The following is an 18,833-nucleotide window of genomic DNA, read 5'->3' on the forward strand; positions in this document are numbered from 1 at the left end:
CATCCTTCAGGCGGCTGTCGCCCATTTGTGAAGTTAGGTCCTGCCTACTTCTTAGTTTTTCTGTTTATTCCCACCCAGGGACTGCTTTGGAACGTCCCAAGGTCTGGGTCTCCCAAAGGAACGATAAAGAAAAAGAGAATTTTGTTTACTTACCGTAAATTCTTTTTCTTATAGTTCCGTCTTGGGAGACCCAGCTCCCTCCCTGTTGCCTGTTGGCAATTTCCTTGTTCCGCGTGTTATCACCGGCTGTTGTCACGGACAGAGTCTCCGGTTGTTCCGGCTCTTGCTCTGTTCTACTTGTGGGTGGCTCTTCTCCTTCAGCTTTTGCACTAAACTGGCTGGGACTGGCTCACCAGGGAGTGTATACGCTCAGAGGGAGGAGCTACACTTTTAGGTGTAGTACTTTGTGTGTCCTCCGGAGGCAGAAGCTAAACACCCAAGGTCTGGGTCTCCCAAGACGGAACTATAAGAAAAAGAATTTACGGTAAGTAAACAAAATTCTCTTTTTTAATAGTGTTATTACACTGATATCTTGATTGATGCCATATAGGATATTTTTGAATTCACGTAGCACTGTGGGAATATGATTTAGAAGCACATAGAAAATAAATGATTGTGCTTCCCTTCCCCAAAAGAAAACTTTCAATATTAAGCAATATGGATTTAGTTGTCAGTTTTGATTTATAAATAAGAATATATTTTGAGCTTGTTTACTTTATATTTATTTGAAGTAAAAGTTATATTTTAGTACTTACATATGCTAGCAGATCCTAAATGTACCCAACTCTTAAAAGGGTAATTTCAAGTTTGGACGTTATCCTCTATTCATGGCATAGGGCATAACTTCCCAATGCTGGGGGTCTAACTACTGGGACCCCACCGATCCTGAGGACGGGGGCTCTGAAAAGCCTCATGTGAATGGAACAGTGGTCAATCATGCGCATTGCTATTCTATTCATTCTTATTGGCGTGCTGAATATAAGCCAAACTCTGCTCTTGCCTATATCAAGCAGACCCATTAAGCATGAATATAGCGGCAGTGCCGAAAATTCACCTCTGGCCCATTCACAAGGCGTCCTTCCAAGCCCCCATTCTCAGGATTGGTGGAGGTTCCAGTTTTCAGACCCCAAGAGATCAGGAACTTATCCCCTATCTTAAAGATCAAGGATAGCCTTTAAATTTGAGAATACCCCTTTACGTTCACAGTGCTTCAACCGTGATACAGCTAAATAGATAATACAATGGGGATAGAAAAATCAATAATAAAACGTAAATTTTAATACAATTAAAATTGAGTACCCAATGATAGACAAACCTATATAGATAAACCTGTGTAAACAGGTACTATGGTGGTCTGTGACACGTATTCAAAACAGACATAAATCACTGTCAGAAGACCCACCGATCACATCTAACCTGTAGAAATAATTAGAACATACAGAAGAGTGCAAATATTACATGGTCTCATTCTCACCGTGCTTCTGACCTCCGGATCCCCTGAGAGTCATATCTTGACAAAACGCGTCGGGAAGGAGGTATGTGTGTGGTGACTGATAACTGAGAATCTGGGAAAGCGTGGGGTAGCGGATGCCTGCCCCCCCTTCACCCCCGTGATTTAGACCGTTCCGTTATTTTGTCAGTCACCTTATATGTCCTATTTGCAATCTTCTGTATGTTCTAAATATTTCTACAGCTTAGATGTGATAGGTGGGCCTTGTGACAGTGATTTATGTCTGTTTTGAATACATGTGTCACAGACCACCGTGGTACCTGTTCACACAGGTTTATCTTTATAGGTTTGTCTGTCATTGGGTACTCAATTTTAACTGTGGTATTAAAAGACCCCCGCTGTATTATCTATTATATACGATAGCCATTTTTCACATGTGAGACAGCTAAACTGTACATTTCAAACAACCTTTCTTCATAGATATAAGTCAAAGTGCTGAAATCTGTATATGTCACCAATTCATACAATATAAACAAGGAAGTCCTGTAAATTGAGAGATGTGGTCTCCATGTGATGGAATTGTTTTTATAGCACATCTTACAGGTGCTCATTCAGATTAAAGGGGTTGCACCAATTTATCATTTTGCCATGTATGCACTTGGAAGGTGATAACTTGCTGATCTCCAGGAGTCCCGCCGCCGGAACACCCACCAATCCTGAAGTGTGCAATGTGCCTTCACTCCACACTTTCATTAATGAACCTTAGCCATTAATGACCCTGTTGCCGGTTCTCCAATTATCTTTCCTTAGACAATTTTTGATAGCTAGTAACCACAGCACATTGGGAAACCCTATAACACCTGTCATTTTGGAGATGCTCTGGCCCAGTTGTTTAACCCATCAGTTTTGCCTTTGTCAAAATTTCTTTCATTCTTATTCCTGCTCATTTCTCTCTACATTCAACACACCAACTTGTTGAAGGTGACCCGTGAATAAGTAAAGGTTCATCATAGGCTGAGATGAAGGAAAATCTTAAAGGGGTGGTTCACCCATTTTTTTTTTTTTCCCCAATGATTATCACTTACCATTGTATGCATCTTCTCCATTGTCTTCTGTTTCCAGTTCTGGCACTGAGCGGCGCTATCCTGCACGCTCAGTGCCTGTCACATGACCCCCTGGAGCTGTGGCCGCCGGCATCCTCTGACGTCCCGGCATTTCCGGGCTCTGAAACTAGACGGGTACGTCACAGGATGCCGGCGCCACTCACACTGATTGACTGGGCTGTGGGCGGTGACTACCGCACGTCACAGCCCAGCCTCGAGGGGAGGAGCCAGAGGACGTCAGTGTGGAGCGGTGAAGGCAGAGCGCGCTCTTACCCTCCGTCAGCTGTGGGAAGTATGGGCTCCAGTGTGGAGTACAGGGGGGGTTTCCTCCACTGAAATCCCCCCTGTCACGCAAGTATGTGATCACACTGTCCACCCGCCCGCTGTGCTCAGCAGTCAGGAGAGCCGGCGGTGTCGGCAGTGTGATCATATCCTCCCACCAGCAGCACAGGTGACCGGACGCTGCATGGGACCAATCTGCTCCACTCTGTCACCTGCACAACAAGTCCCAGAGTGGAGACAGTGACATGTAGCATCCGGTCACCTGCACAACAAGTTCCAGAGTGGATACAGTGACATGCAGCACACTATGTGTCAGAGCAGAGCATGTCACCAACTTGCTCTGCTCTGTCACCTGCGGTGCTGCATGTCACGTTTTTGCCGCGATTTGGTGCGTTTTTTGCTGCGTTTTTGCTCACTGCGATTTTAATCAGTGCACAATGCCATTAAAGATTGTTGATGAAAAAAAAAAAAAGGTCTGATGTCATTTCCTTATTCAAAATGTTCATTGTATGCAGGAGAGCAGACAGCAGCTGCAGAACTAGTGTATGCAGGAGAGCAGACAACAGCTGCAGAACTACAAGGCTCAGCATCCTCCATTCACTAGTGTATGCAGGAGAGCAGACAGCAGCTGCAGAACTACAAGGCTCAGCATCCTCCATTCACTAGTGTATGCAGGAGAGCAGACAGAAGCTGCAGAACTACAAGGCTCAGCATCCTTCATCCAGGACTGTATGCAGTTTTTTAACCAAAAAGAAAAAAAAAATGACATGGGCTTCGCCGTATTTTTGTATGCTAGCCGGGTACAGCAGGCAGGTACGGGCTGCCCCCAACCCCCAGCTGCCTATTTGTACCCGGCTGGGAACCAAAAATATAGAGAAGCCCTTTTTTTTTTTTTTAATTATTTCATGAATTTCATGAAATAATTAAAAAAAAAAATGACGTGAGCTTCGCCTAATTTTGGTGTCCAGCCGGGTACAACTAGGCAGCTGGGGATTGGAATCCACAGTGCAGGGTGCCCAAGCTTTCTGGGCACCCCCACTGCGAATTGCAGTCCGCAGCCACCCCAGAAAATGGCGCTTTCATAGAAGCGCCATCTTCTGGCACTGTATCCAACTCTTCCAGCTGCCCTGATGCCGGGTGGCTAGCTGGGTAATAATGGAGTTAGGGCTAGCTGTATATTATCAGCTAGCCCTAAGCCCGAAATTCATGGTGTCACACCAATATTAGACATGGCCACCATGAATTTCTAGTAATGATAAAAAAAAAAAAACACAACACACAGAAAAATATTTTTATTACAAATAAAACACAACACAATTAGTGACTCCATCTTTATTGAAATAAAGAACCCCCCTCCGCAGTAATCCTGGGTCAGGGTCCCGCGCCGTCCAATCCGGATCCAATATCATCTGATCGGTTTGCTGGAAGGCAAAGCGATCAGATGATGTGTCAGGTTAAACTACGTGAATCACATCACACATCTGCTGATTGTATAAAAGCCGATTATACAATCAGATGATGCATCAGTGGAAAAAAAAAATAAATAAATAAATACATACTCACTTATGTGCTGATTACCGGCAGCTCCTGCAGCAGAGTCTGATCCTGGCCCATCACTGCAGGAGCTGCCGGTAATCAGCTGATGAAGTCCCCTGACGGCAGGATCAGCTGATAGCCGGCCGGGCGCGAAAAAGCCGGCGACACCGCGAAAATCGATCAGCTGATGCGTCAGGTGACTGCATCAGGTGATCCACCGCCAGGTCCTGCAAGCTTCGTACGTGCCCCGGGGAGTCTGCACACAGCCGAAGCGGCGGTACCGAGAGGAGATGGGAGCGGGCATGGCACCGGGACCCTGCAGACAGGTGAGTATGACATACACACACACACACATACACACTCACACACACACTCTATATACACACACACACTGTATATACGCACACACACTGTATATACGCACACACACTGTATATACACACACACACTGTATATACGCGCACACACTGTATATACACACACACACTGTATATACACACACACACTGTATATACGCACACACACTGTATATACGCGCACACATACACATACATTGTATATACGCTCACACACACTTTCTTCCTCTGGCTGTGTAGAGCTGCTGCTGTCTCTGTGTGATTGCTCTCAGTGCATCAACTGGAAAGAGGCAGGGAGGAGGCTTTGGGTGGACAGCAGAGTGGGTGTATTAGACACAATGGGTGTGTTAGATAAGCTAGACACCGCCCTAGAGCCACAAAGAATTCTGGGACTTGTAGGAACTGAACACAGGAAGTCAGAGGAGAGATTAACCCCATCAGAGCTGGAGCCAGCAATGACCGTGTGCTGCTGGTGCACAATAAAAGGTAATTTTGCTGAAAAAACATAATAGATGTGTTGAGGGGCACATATTGTTAAGATTTATAAGAAAAAAAAAAATCAGTTTTGGTAACTGGACAACTTCTTTAACTTCACATCTTTATGTGGCTCTTTTTTAATCCTGTATTTCCTTTGTACTTGGCAACTGTCCAATGTGTAATGCTGTATTCCTATGCATTCTGTATTGTGAATCGAGCCAATTCATTCCCTTAAAATTCCTTTTCTCTTGTTTGTGTGAATATGTTCCGATCGGCTGCCTGTGTGATAATAAACAATAGATTGTGGAAGGCAACATCCATTTTCTAAATGTGTCTGTTCTGCAGAAACTTTTCATCCATTCTGTAACAGTGTGACACATTTTTTCCAGTTGTATGTTATCTGTCATTCCTTCTAGGAATGTTTATATTGTTCATATTGACCTGGGACCAGTCCGACTTGTTATATTATATAAAGTTATAAACCCAGATTTACAAAAATATTTAGTGATAAAATTGTGTTGTCGCTTTTGATGAGTTTTTTTATGCCATGTAAATGTACTTATTTCTATTCCAGGCGCCAGATGCAATCAGCCATGATAAAAGATGGCCTCATCTTATGGCTTGTACAAGAACTCGAGGACACAGATCATCTCTCTGACTACACGGTGGAGTATTCTGTAGCTCTGCTGATGAACCTCTGCTTACGCAGTGCAGGTGCGAACCCACAATTCTTCCATAGCTTTGTACTAGATATATACCGTATTTTTCGCTTTATAAGACGCACCTGATTATAAGACGCACCCCCAAATTTGGTGAAGGAAAAGAGATTTTTTTTTTTTAATGTTAAATGTGGTCCATCTTATAATGCCAGGGTCCGTCTAACAAATCATATATATACATACACATTCATCCCTGTATATTCGGTTTATAAGACGCACCCCCTACTTTCCCCCAAAATTTGAACAAAAGTGCGTCTTATAAAGCGAAAAATACGGTCATTTTTTTGCAGCCATGTTATTTTATTTTTATCTTGTCAGAGATATGGCACCCTGGTAAAAGAAATTGTGGTTACTGTTCTTGTAATTTGTCTTGTGCAGGAAAGAAAATGTGCGGTGAAAGAGCTGGTCTTGTGCTTAAAGTACTTTCTGACTTGCTAGGCCATGAGAATCATGAGGTTTGTATATTCTCCCTATCCGATACGTATGGTTTCAGTTCTACTTAAATTTTACAATAAACATTACATTTGGCGAATTGCTTGTCTATATGAATGGGATTTAGCTATCTGATCCAGGCCCCTAACAGCAGGAATGTATATGGTTATGTGCACACGATTTTGCAAAAAAGTAAACATAATGCACAGCAATGACAAACCTATATTGCTGTGCAAATGTTGTCTTTTGCTACTTCTTTTATCTGCTTCAGCGTTCAGAAATCGTGAAGCGGCTAAAATAATTACCGTAATATGTTTATTTTTTCCTGGTGGCTTTGTTTGGAAGTTGGCTGCTCTCTGTACTTGACAATATAGGAAAAAGAGCCGGCTACAAAAACAATGGTGAAACTGCAAGCAAAGCCACTTCAGGAAAAAGACTGTTGGCTTTTTCCTGAAGCGGCTTCACCTAGGGAAACCCTTATTACTATTTTACCATTGTTATTTATATAGTTAGCAATAGGAACACTTATCCACTGCTTTTAAATTGATGACCTATCCTCGAGGTAGGTCATCAATACCAGGTCGATGGGAGTGCTGGTGTCATGTGGATGTGATCATTTGTGAAGGTGCACTGCAGACCCCTGACAGCTGTATAATGAACGCTATGGGGTACAGCAGACCTACTCCAATTTTTTTAATAGTAGCGGATGTGCAGTACCCAGCCATATCCGCTATACAGTTGATGAGGTTATGCTGTGGAGCTCCAAAGCTGATCACATCTGGCCAACACCGAGAACAGCGGATCAGTGTGTGCTCTGAGTATTGCACCCCCACAGATCTTATATTGATGATTTATCCTAATCCCCAGTATCGTAAAGAGGTTCTGTCAGCTCTTCTGAGATGTTTGTTTGAGCAAATTCTTGTAATTTCTGGAAAATTACACCCAATTGAGCATATTTTCTTTGAAATTGTCTTTGATTAGCTATGGCTGTGCCATTCCTATTATTCCTTCTAGAAATGTATTATTGAATTAGCTTCTATGGCAACACCTCCCTTTGCCAAAGTTAATTGGAACACCCAATAGTCATGTTATTAAAGGGGTTGTCCATTACTAGGAGAACCCCTTCTGATTCCACGTTTCCCCTTGGTAAAATTATAAAGCCTATACTCACCTCCACGGCTAGCGCGGTTCCAGCAGTGTCCAGGCTTGCTGTGCCTCGGCTCACGTGACGTCACGCGAGCCACACATCCAATCAGCACCGGCTTCCCTCTCCTGCAGCGCTCACTTCCTGTTGATTAATTTGCTTGTCCGAGAGCGGGGAGACAGAACCTGGCACTGATTGGATGTGGGGCTCGTGGGACGTCACATAAGCCCCAGCACTGCGAGCCTGGACACCACTGGACGCCAGCCGTGGAAGGGAGTAGAAGCTTTTTAATTTTACCTGGGTTGTCCTAGTAGAGGATAACACCTTAAATAGATTGTAAAGAATCCGATGAGAAATGTGACTCAACAAAAAATCAATTACAAAATAAAAATCCTTTATTAGATAACAATGGGAGATAATAAAAAAATGTAAGAATTTTTTCCTGGAGAGATGTAATAACACTAAGGACCTGGACATAAAACACAATATTGCCTGTGAATAATCTGCAAAGTGGTACACTAAACAAATATATTTCTTACAACATTACATATTCATCATCATCATCATCGTCATCATCATTATTATATAATCAGTATTCAGGTAAGTAAAAATGCAAATAAACACCCCAAAAGGGTAAAAAACACAGCTAACAGGGTTAAAAAATACTGATAAGGGTGCAAGTGCTTATCCAATTTATGCTGCTTTTTATGCAGCCACTGTAAACAATATTCATACATATGTCAGAAAAGGAAAAAGAATCTGAAAAGAAATATATTAGTGCATGTGCCAAAAAATTATGGTCTACTGCTCTGTGGACAATACACAGAGCACGACATATATCTGTTGGAATACAGAACAATGAGAAATGATGAGAGGCATATAACCTAGAGAAAGACACAATTGGATCCAACAGGTCAAAAAGGTAGAATTAGGTACAAACAGAGTTCAAGTTGGCCTCACAGTGAAGTATTTATTGTGCACAGAGCCCAGTACTCTGACATATATGTGAATCATTATTATATAAGCTTTAACCAGGGCCGCCATCAGGGCATGGCAACTATGACTGGTGTATGGGTCCCGGTGAAGAGGGGAGCCCGGCCAGGGCCCGGGGTAATTACTTAGCTTTATTAATCCCTGGGCTGGTTCGGGGCCCCCTCTTCACCGGTCTCCAGTCACAGCCGCAACAGAGGGACCCGGCTAATTTGCATGCAAAGCACTTCAGAGGCATCACATGCAAATTGGCCATGTTGTTGAGGCAGGGTCAGTGGGGCATAGAAGGGCACCGGCGCATCATCCTTCAGCCCAGCATGCAGCAGCGTGATGAGGTCATCACTCTGCGACCTCCCCACACTGCTACAGCTGCAGGCAAGCAGAGCCGCAGAGATTATGAGGACGCGGCAGGCGGCGGGGAAATGTAAGCGCTGCGTGAGCTGAACACAGAAGTGGGGCAATCGGTGTGGGGGCCCGCCGACACCAACTCCTGCCTTGCTTCAGCTGGATGTACATCGAATGGCGCACATCCAGCTGAAATGAATCGTAGCTCAGAGAGTACGTCGTGGGAGCTGGGAAGGGTGAGTAAAATGTTTTTGTTTTTTTTCCGCTTTGCGGCAGTCAAATTTACCAGGAGGGGCCCAGGATGGGATACATATGCCAGGAAGAGGACATATAGACACCAGAAAAAGGACAAATAAACAAGGATGGGGACATATATACTAGGAGGGGCCCAGGAAGAGCACACATATACCAGGAGTAGGACATGTACAATTGTGCTCAAAACTTTACATACCCTGGCAGAATTTTTTCTTTCTTGGCCTTTTTCAGAGAATATGAATGATAACACAAAAACTGTTTTTACACTCATGTTTACTGGTTGGTGAAGCCATTTTTTCCTCAAACTACTGTGTTTTCTCTTTTTAAATCATAATGACAACCAAAAATATCCAAATGACCCTGATCAAAAGTTCACATACTCTGATGATTTTGGCCTGATAACATGCACAGAAGTTGACACAAATGGGTTTGAATGGCCAATAAAGGTATCATCCTCATCTGTGACCTGTTTGCTTGTAATCACTGTGTGTTCGTGAAAGCTAAGTAAGTTTCTGGGATCTAAACAGACTCTTGCATCTTTCATCCAGCCACTGACGTTTCTGGATTGTGAGTTATGGGAAAGCAAAAGAATTGTCAACGGATCTACAGGAAAAGATAGTTGAACTGTATAAAACAGCAAGGGATACAAAAAGATATCCAAGAAATTGATAATGCAAGTCAGCAGTGTTCAAACTGTGATTAACAAATGGAAAATCAGGGGCTCTGTAAAAACCAAACCACGATCAGGTAGACCAACAATAAGTTTGTCCGCAACTGCCCGGAAAATTATTTGCGATGCAAAGAAAAACCCGCAAATAACATCAGCTGAAATACAGGACTTACTGAAAATTAGCGGTGTGGTTGTTTCAAGATACACAATAAGGAGGCACTTGAAGAAAAATGGGCTGCTTGTCGAGACGCCAGTAGAAAGCCATTACTGCACAAATGCCACAAAGTATCTCGCCTACAATATGTCAAACAGGATAGAGACTAGCCTCCAACTTCTGAGACAAGGTAATTTGGAGTGATGAGACCAAAATCGAACTCTTTAGCCAAAACCATAAACGTTATCTTTGGAGAGGTGTCAACAATACCTATGATGAAAGGAACACCATTCCTACTGAACAGCATGGTTGTGGATCGCTGATGATGTGGGAATGTGTGAGCTACAAAGGCACAGGAAGCTTGATCAAAGTTGAAGAAATGATGAATGCAGCAAATACTGGAAGCAAATTTGCAGTCATCAGCTCAGAAGCTGCGCATAGGACGTACTTTGACATTTCAACATGACAACGATCCAAAACACAAGCCCAAGTCAACCTGTCATTGGCTACAGCAGAATAAAGTGAAGGTTCTGGAGTGGCCATCTCAGTCATTTGACTACAATATCATTGAGCCACTCTGGGGGGAACTCAAGCAACGCAGTTCATGCAAGAAAGCCCAGAAATTTACAGGAACTGGAGGCTTTTTGCTACGAAGAATGGGCAGCTTTACTATCTGAGAAAATAAAGAGCCTCATCCACAACTACCACAAAAGACTTCAAGCTGTCATTGATATCAGAGGGGACAATACACGATATTAAGAACTAACCACAAAATAAATAATCTGTATAAAATATACAGCTACAACCAGCGCTGGAGTCCCTAAATATCTGTTGCTGCAGGTTTGAGGGCAAAACTCCAGCGGAACAAACTAATAGTCACTCTGCTGAAATTCACCCACGCCCTAGGGGTTAATGGAATCTATCAAAATCCTGCTGCAGGAGGATGAACTTCAGGATTAACCTGCGAACAAAGAGCTCAGTTTGCAGCTAGAATCCAGAGCGTGAGCGGTAAATTCAAATCGGAGATTGAGCGGTGTAAAGCGGCAGGTTCCCTGTGACTAATTTAGTACCGGAGAGCTGCTTGTTTTAAATCCTTTCACCCCAGAAACACCTCAGTGAGATCCAGCAGGTCTTTACACCGTAGTGTGGGACACACAGGATAAACAGCAGCAGGGACACGAAAATCATCGTATGGTCCAGGGTAAGCGCTTACATACACATAACTATTGAATTGACTCTGAACGTGCACTTTACCGCATAGGGAACAATAAGGATTTTTTCAATTTATTGAAGGGAGTTTTTATTCATGGTGGACTATCAGTTGCTTTAAATATCATTTTTAAACATTTTTTAGTTAGCCACCGGCCGGGGCAACTTTCAGTGTGCAATATTATTATTGCTTTAAGTAAATCACTGTTCATTAATAATTTGTGTATACATGTATTAATTTTTAATCTATAATCTACTGATGTTTTCAACCCTATAAATAAGTGTTCTTCTATGGTAAAAAAAATAATAAATTGTTGAATAAATTTCTCCCAAAAGTACAAATCTGTTTGCGTGGATGAATTACTAGTACTAGTACCAGTTACATTTCTTATGGTATTAAGAACTAGGGTATGTGAACTTTCATCAGGGTCATTTGGATGTTTTTGGTTGTCATTATGATTTAAAAAGCGAAAACACAGCAGTTTGACAATAAATGGCTTCACCCAACCATTACCATGAGTGGAAAAAACGTTTTTGTGTTATCATTCATATTCTCTGAAAAAAGGCCAAGAAAGAAAATATCTGCCTGAATATGTAAACGTTTGAGCACAACTGTATGCTAGGAAAGGGACAAATAAACCAGGACGGGGACATATATATCAGCATGGGCCCAGGAGGGGGACATATATACCAGGAGAGAAACATACATACCAGGATGGGGACATATGCACCAGAAGGAGAACTGGGTTGGGGATGTATACCAGGAGGGGGATATGTTTTTATTGATACAAAACATATAACAAAAACAAAGGTTGAAAACCTACCCTCTATTGACTTACTGTCACATTATCTTTAAGGTGAGGCTCCACAGCCATATGTTCTATGTTTTGAGATTATATTATTCATGTGCAGATACTGCTTTGTTTATATAATAATTGTGCATTTTATTATCAGTGCCCCGACTTCTTTCTACAGGATTACTATGTCCATTCTTTTATTTCATCCATTCTTTTTATTTTGTCACTCATGCTTTTAATCTTTGTTTTTGTCAGCTTTATATGTTTTGTATCAATTAAAGCCATGTTTATATATAAGTAGCTGGGTGTGCACACTTTTACTATGCAGCATTTTTCCTCTTCTGTTACAATTCATTTTTTTACATAGTTTTTGTTAGCGCCCCTCCCTTTATTTATATCTATTACACTGTGGTGCCCACTACTTCTTTCTTAACAAAGTGTTGTGATATGCAGTGTGTTTTCGAGGCTATTAAACAGAGGGGCAGTGTGTGTGGAAGGAATAGTATACAGAGGGGTATTCTGTTTGGGGCGATATGCAGAGGGACAGTGTGTGTGGGAGGATATTATAAAGAGGGGCAGCTTGCGTGGGGGGATAGTATACAGAGAAGCAGTGTATGTGAGTCAATATTATACAGAGGGGCAGTGTGTGGGGGGTATTATACAGAGGAGCGGTGTGTGGGGAAATATACAGAGAGGCATTGTGTGTGGGTAGATATTATACAGAGGGGCAGTGTCTGTTTGTGTGGGATATTATACAGAAGAGCAGTGTGTGTGTGTGTGTGATATTATAAAAGGGAGAGATATTATAGAGAGGGGTGATGTAGAGGGTGTATTATGGAGAGGTGTGGTGTAGAGGGGGTATTATTAATTATCGAAGGGAAATACTTCATTTTGTGGAACAACTTCAAGGGTGCTAACACTTTTGGCCATGACTGTGTGTGCACTTAATAATAATAAAAAAAAATACACTACTGTTCAAAAGTTTGGGGTCATCCAGACAATTTTGTCTTTTCCATGAAAAATCATACTTTTATTTAGCAAATGAGTTGCATAATGAATAGAAAATATAGTCCAGACAATGACTAGGTTAGAAATAATGATTTTTTTACTTGAAATAATAATTTTCTCCTTCAAGCTTTGCTTTCGTCACAGAATGCTCATTTGCAGCATTTACAACTTTGCAGACCTTTGGCATTCTATCTGTTAATTTGCTGAGGTAATCAGGAGATATTTCACCCCATGCTTCCAGAAGCCCCTCCCATAAGTTGGATTGGCTTGATGGGCATTTTTTGCGTACCATACGGTCAAGCTACTCCCACAACAGCACTATAGTGTTGAGATCTGGTGACTAGGCTGGCCACTCCATTACAGATAGAATACCAGTTGCCTGCTTCTTCCCTAAATAGTTCATGCATAATTTGGAGGTGTGCTTTGGGTCATTGTCCTGTTGTAGGATGAAATTGGCTCCAATCAAGCGCTGACAACAGGGTATGACATGGTGTTGCAAAATGGAGTGATAGTCTTCCTTATTCAAAATCCCTTTTACCTTGTACAACTCTCCCACTTTACCAGGACCAAAGCAACCCCAGACCATCACATTACCTCCACCATGCTTGACAGATGGCGTCAGGCACTCTTCCAGCATCTTTTTAGTAGTTCTGCGTCTCACAAATGTTCTTCTGTGTGATCGAAACACCTCAAACTTCGATTCATCTGTCCTGAACACTTTTTTCCAATCTTCCTCTGTCCAATATCTGTGTTCTTTTGCCCATATTAATCTTTTCCTTTTATTAGTCAGTCGCAGATATGGCTTTTTCTTTGCCATTCTGCCCTGAAGGCCAGCATCCCAGAGTCGCCTCTTTGCTGTAGACGTTGACACTGGCGTTTTGCGGGTACTATTTAAAAAAGCAGCCAGTTGAGGACTGTGAGGCGTCGATTTCTCAAACTAGAGACTGTAATGTACTTGTCTTGTTGCTCAGTAGTGCAGTGGGGCCTCCCACTTGGGGCCCTGAAATTCCTAGTGGCCGCCCTGGCTATAACCAACAGTTTTATATACAGCTCTGGCAAAAATTAAGAAACCACTTCCAAATTTTCAGTTTTTCTGATTTTTCTCTTTATAGCTATATTTTTTTTGAGTAAAATGTAAATTGTTCTTTTATTCTATAAATTACTGACGTCTCTGAATTTCCAAGCAAAACAATGTTATTTATTTTCTGAAAATGAGAAATTGTCAAAATAACAAAAAAAATGCATTGCTTTCAGACACCTCAAATAATGTAAAGAAAACAAGTTCATAATTTAGAAACAACAATACTAATAATGTTTTAATTCAAGAAGAGTTCAGAAATCAATATTTTGTGGAATAACCATGATTTTTAATCCCAGTTTTCATGCATCTTGGCATGCTTTCCACCAGTTTTTCACACTGCTTTTGGATGACCTTATGCCACTCCTGGCGCAAAAATGTAATTAGTTCTTCTTTGTTTGATGGTTTGTGACTATCCATCTTCCTCTTGAATACATTCCGGAGGTTTTCAATGGAGTTCAGGTCTGGAGATTGGGCTGGCCGTGACAGGGTTTTGATGTGGTGGTCCTTCATCCACACATTGATTGACCTAGCTGTGTGGCATGACACATTGTCCTGCTGGAAAAGCCAGTCCTCAGAGTTGGGGAACATTGCCTGAGCAGAAGGAAGCAACTGTTTTTCCAGGATAACCTTGTGTTCGGCCTGATTCATGTCCTTTGCAAAGATTAACCTGCCCAATTCCAGCGTTGCTGAAACATCCTCAGATCATCACCGATCCTCCACCAAATTTCACAGTGGTGCAAAACACTGTAGCTTGTACGCCTCTCCAGGTCTCCGTCTAACCTTTAGATGACCAGGTGTTGGGCAAAGCTGAAAATTAGGTAAAGAAAATTCAACAAACATCTTTGCGAAGGACGTATGAATCAAGCTGCATACAAGGTTATCCTGGAAAAACAGTTGCTTCCTCCTGCTCAGGCCCAGGTAAGACGCTTCTGGCGTTGTCTATTGGTCATGAGTGGCTTTACACAAGCAATGCCACAGTTGTAGCCCATGTTCTTGATACGTCTGTGTGTGGCGGCTCTTGAAGCACTGACTCCAGCAGCAGTCCACTCCTTGTGAATCTCCCCCAAATTTTTTTATGGCCTTTTCTTAATAATCCTATCAAGGCTGCCGTTATCCCAGTTGCTTGTGCACCTTTTTCTACCACACTGTTTCCTTCCACTCAACTTTCCATTATTATGCTTGGATAAAGCACTCTGTGAACAGCCAGCTTCTTTAACAATGACCTTTTGAAGCTTACCCTCTTTGTGGAGTGTCAATAACTGACTTCTGGACATCAGTCAGCAGTCTTCACCATGAATGTGTAGCCTACTGAACCAGACTAAGGGACCATCTTTAACACATTGGAAGCCTTTGTAGGTATTTTGTGGTAATTCTAATTTTCTGAGATAATGACTTTTGGGTTTTCATTGACTGTAAGTCTTATAATCCTCAACATTATCAGAAATAAACATTTGAACTAGATCACTCTGTTTGTGTTGACTATAAAATATATGCGTTTCCATTTTTGTATTGAATTACTGAAATAATTTAACTTATTTAGCAAACTTTTGGTTATAGCTTATATAATAATGATTGACATACTGTACGTCAGAGTAATGTTCTTTGTGCACAATGAATACTTCACTGTGAGGCCAATTTGAACTCTGTTTGTACCTAGTTCTGTCTATTTGAACTGTTGGATCCCATTGTGTCTTTCTCTAGGTTTTATGCCTCTCATCATTTCTCATTATTCTGTATTCCAACAAATATATGTCGTGCTAATTGTGTATTGTCCACAGAGCAGTAGACCATAATTTTTTGGCACTTGCACTAATATATTTCTTTTCAGATTCTTTTTCCTTTTCTGACATATGTATGAATATTGTTTAGAGTGGCTGCATAAACAGCAGCATAAATTGGATAAGCACTTGCACCCTTATGAGTATTTTTCAACCCGGTTAGCTGTGTTTTTTACCCAGCATCAAACCCCTTTTGGGGTGATCATTTGCCTTTTTACTTACCTAAATACTGATTATATAATAATGATGATGATGATGATGATGATGATGATGATGATGATGATGATGATGATGATGATGATGATGAAGATGTAATTCTGTAAGAAATAGTTATTTGTTTAGTGTACCACTTTGCTGCCTATTTGCAGGCAACATTGTGTATTATGCCCTGGTCCTTAGTGTTATTACATCTCTCAAGTAAAAAAAAAAAAATTCAAATTTATCGTTTATGTTTTTATTATTATCCCCCATTGTTATCTAATAAAGGATTTTTATTTTATTGATTTTTTTTTTTTCACATGCACCTAGTTAAAAATTTGAAGTCCGTGCTTCCTACCTTCATGTGGGTCTTATATCAGGAGAGCTGACAGGTCCTCGTCAGGATACAATCTGGTCATATTACCTCCTCTAATAGGGGTGATAAAAAGGCCGGCCATGGCACATCAAACCATTTGAATAAAGAGTTGCGTTTTTTGACCTGTGATCAATAGCATTGACCATTGGGACATAGAGGGCAAATTATCTAATTTATTAACATTGATGTTTGTCTCTATGTACCAAAAAGGAATGAGGCTTTTCTGGAGGCCACCTCACTTATATCGGGGATTGTGAGGCTTTTCTAAACAGCAGACTTATAATTTATGTATATTTATATGAAATGTGCTTTCAAACCTGATGAGAAAAAAAAATAGTTATCGTGCCCGGAATGAATGGGAAACTTGTGGACAGACAACAGAGCCTTTATACTGCAGATATTACTGCATTTCTTGTTTCAACTCCACAGATTCGACCCTATGTGAATGGAGCTCTCTATAGCATCCTTGCTGTTCCCTCCGTACGAGAGGAAGGCAGAGCCATGGTGAGATACCACAATAAATGAGCACATCCATGATGTTTAGTGTACTATATGAATAATCAGAGTTGGATAAGACTTGTTATCTGAAAAAAAGAAACTGACAAAACAATACTTTAGCCTAAGTTGTCCATCTTAATGAGAGAATTGAACCATGTATCTACCATGTAAAATATTTCTGCTGTGCTGCTTTACTGTATAGAAAGCACAACTTAACAGGGTGCTGAGACTTTTCCATGTGTAAAAGCCCTAGAGAATGATAATATAAAATGTAAACTCTTGTGTGTGTGTGTGTGTGTGTGTGTGTGTGTGTGTGTGTGTGTGTGTGTGTGTGTGTGTGTGTGTAGCGTTGGGCATATGAAAGGCCGGTATTGTTGATTTAAAGGGCTTATTCAAGATGAAAAAAACATGACTTTCAGAAACCGTGCCACACCTGTACATGGGTTGTGTTTGGTAATTCAGCTCTCCTTCCTTAACCCGTTAGTGCCCCATGACGGATATAGCCAGGGGTGTGTGGAGTGGGCTCAAGAACTGGGTCTGGCTTATATGCTGCTGATGCTGGCTAAATTAAATAGCCGGCATCTGTCTCTAACAGCTGAGGTCCGACCACTGCTGTTAACCATTTTTAATCTCTGTCAACCTCTGATAACGACATGTAAATGTGTCGGTAGTCAGTGGTTGCCTGCATCAGCTTCCATTGGTGGATCCTAACAATGGGTCACCTTAGCAGTCAGTGGTCTGCTGAAGGTCTCCATTGCTGCCTTCTTGTTCCTCCTGTGAAGCTCAGTCATAGACTGTTTCATAGAAGATGATGACTTACGCTATATACTGAAATACAGTGCTATGGTTTACGCAGACGATTCCAGGTTCAAGTACCACAAGGGACTAAAAAATAAGAGTAAAGAATAAATAAAATGTTAAACAATAGAAAAATTTGAATTGCCCACATTTTTCCCCCTATTAAAAATAAAGGAATGGAAAAAATTAACATAAAAGTCTGGTGTGTCAAAATAGAAAATTAACTATTGCCGCACCTCCAATGATAATATAATAAGATGCTATCAAAACGTCAAATCTTTCCCAAAATAGTATCAATAAAACCATCAGCTCACTACTCAAAAAATCAAAATGTTACAGGTCTTCGAAAATGGCGACAGAATTCACTTTTTTTGTTATCTATCTATCTATCTATCTATCTATATATAACACAAATGTTGAAATTCTTTACATCACTTAAATAAAAAAAAATCCATGCAAGTTTAGAAACACTGTAATTGGACTCATCTGGATAACCATGACTCCAGATCATTTTTACCATGCAATGAACACCATAAAAACAAAACCCAAAAAGCAATGGTGGAATAGGATTTTTTTTCACCATTTTATTTTTGCTTTTTATCCTCCCAATTTTCAATAGATTGTATGATAAAGTAAATTATATGATTCAAAACTAGAACTTGTCCCACAAAAAACAAGCTCTCATATGGTTGTCGATGGAAAAAGAAAACAAAAATTATGCATTTTGGAAGGAGAGAAAAAAAACACAGAAATCATCTAAAATCCAATTTAAAGTAATGAAAAGGTCTGTAAGAAAAGGCATGATTTAATATTAAAGCTTCGAAAGCCCAAAAAACTGTAAAAACTGTGATGATGGTATAACATACAGAAAAAATACCGAAGCTCATTTCACTTTGCGAATGCGCAGTGGCTTTGTAGCAGTATTACAAGTGGCTCACATGCTGCCAGGTCTGAAGCATTTCTGTGAAGCTGGGTTTACACACTGCAACATCTCAAACGACATCGCTGTAACGTCACCGGTTTTGTGACGCAATAGCGATGTTGTTTGCGATGTTGCAGTGTGTGAAACCTATCAGCGACCCGGCCCCTGCTGTGAAGTTGTAATCGTTACAAATCGTTCAGGACCATTCCTAGGTCCTTTGTTTCCCGCTGTGCAGCATGAAGTTTCAGTGTGTGA

General features: G+C 41.1%; 1 protein-coding gene across 4 annotated transcripts in view; it reads left to right on the forward strand.

The window, feature by feature from the left end:
• ARMC9 (armadillo repeat containing 9) overlaps positions 1-18,833 on the forward strand; it is a 294,215-nt gene that overhangs the window by 233,581 nt on the left and 41,801 nt on the right. For all 4 annotated transcript variants that reach the window (XM_075340394.1, XM_075340396.1, XM_075340397.1 and 1 more), the window contains 3 exons: positions 5,779-5,918; positions 6,302-6,378; positions 16,790-16,864. In XM_075340394.1, the coding sequence (XP_075196509.1) occupies positions 5,779-5,918; positions 6,302-6,378; positions 16,790-16,864 (292 nt within the window). The remainder of the gene's footprint in view (positions 1-5,778; positions 5,919-6,301; positions 6,379-16,789; positions 16,865-18,833) is intronic.

Source organism: Anomaloglossus baeobatrachus, chromosome 3 (genome assembly GCF_048569485.1).
Source record: "Anomaloglossus baeobatrachus isolate aAnoBae1 chromosome 3, aAnoBae1.hap1, whole genome shotgun sequence".
Classification (NCBI taxonomy): Eukaryota; Metazoa; Chordata; class Amphibia; order Anura; family Aromobatidae; genus Anomaloglossus; species Anomaloglossus baeobatrachus.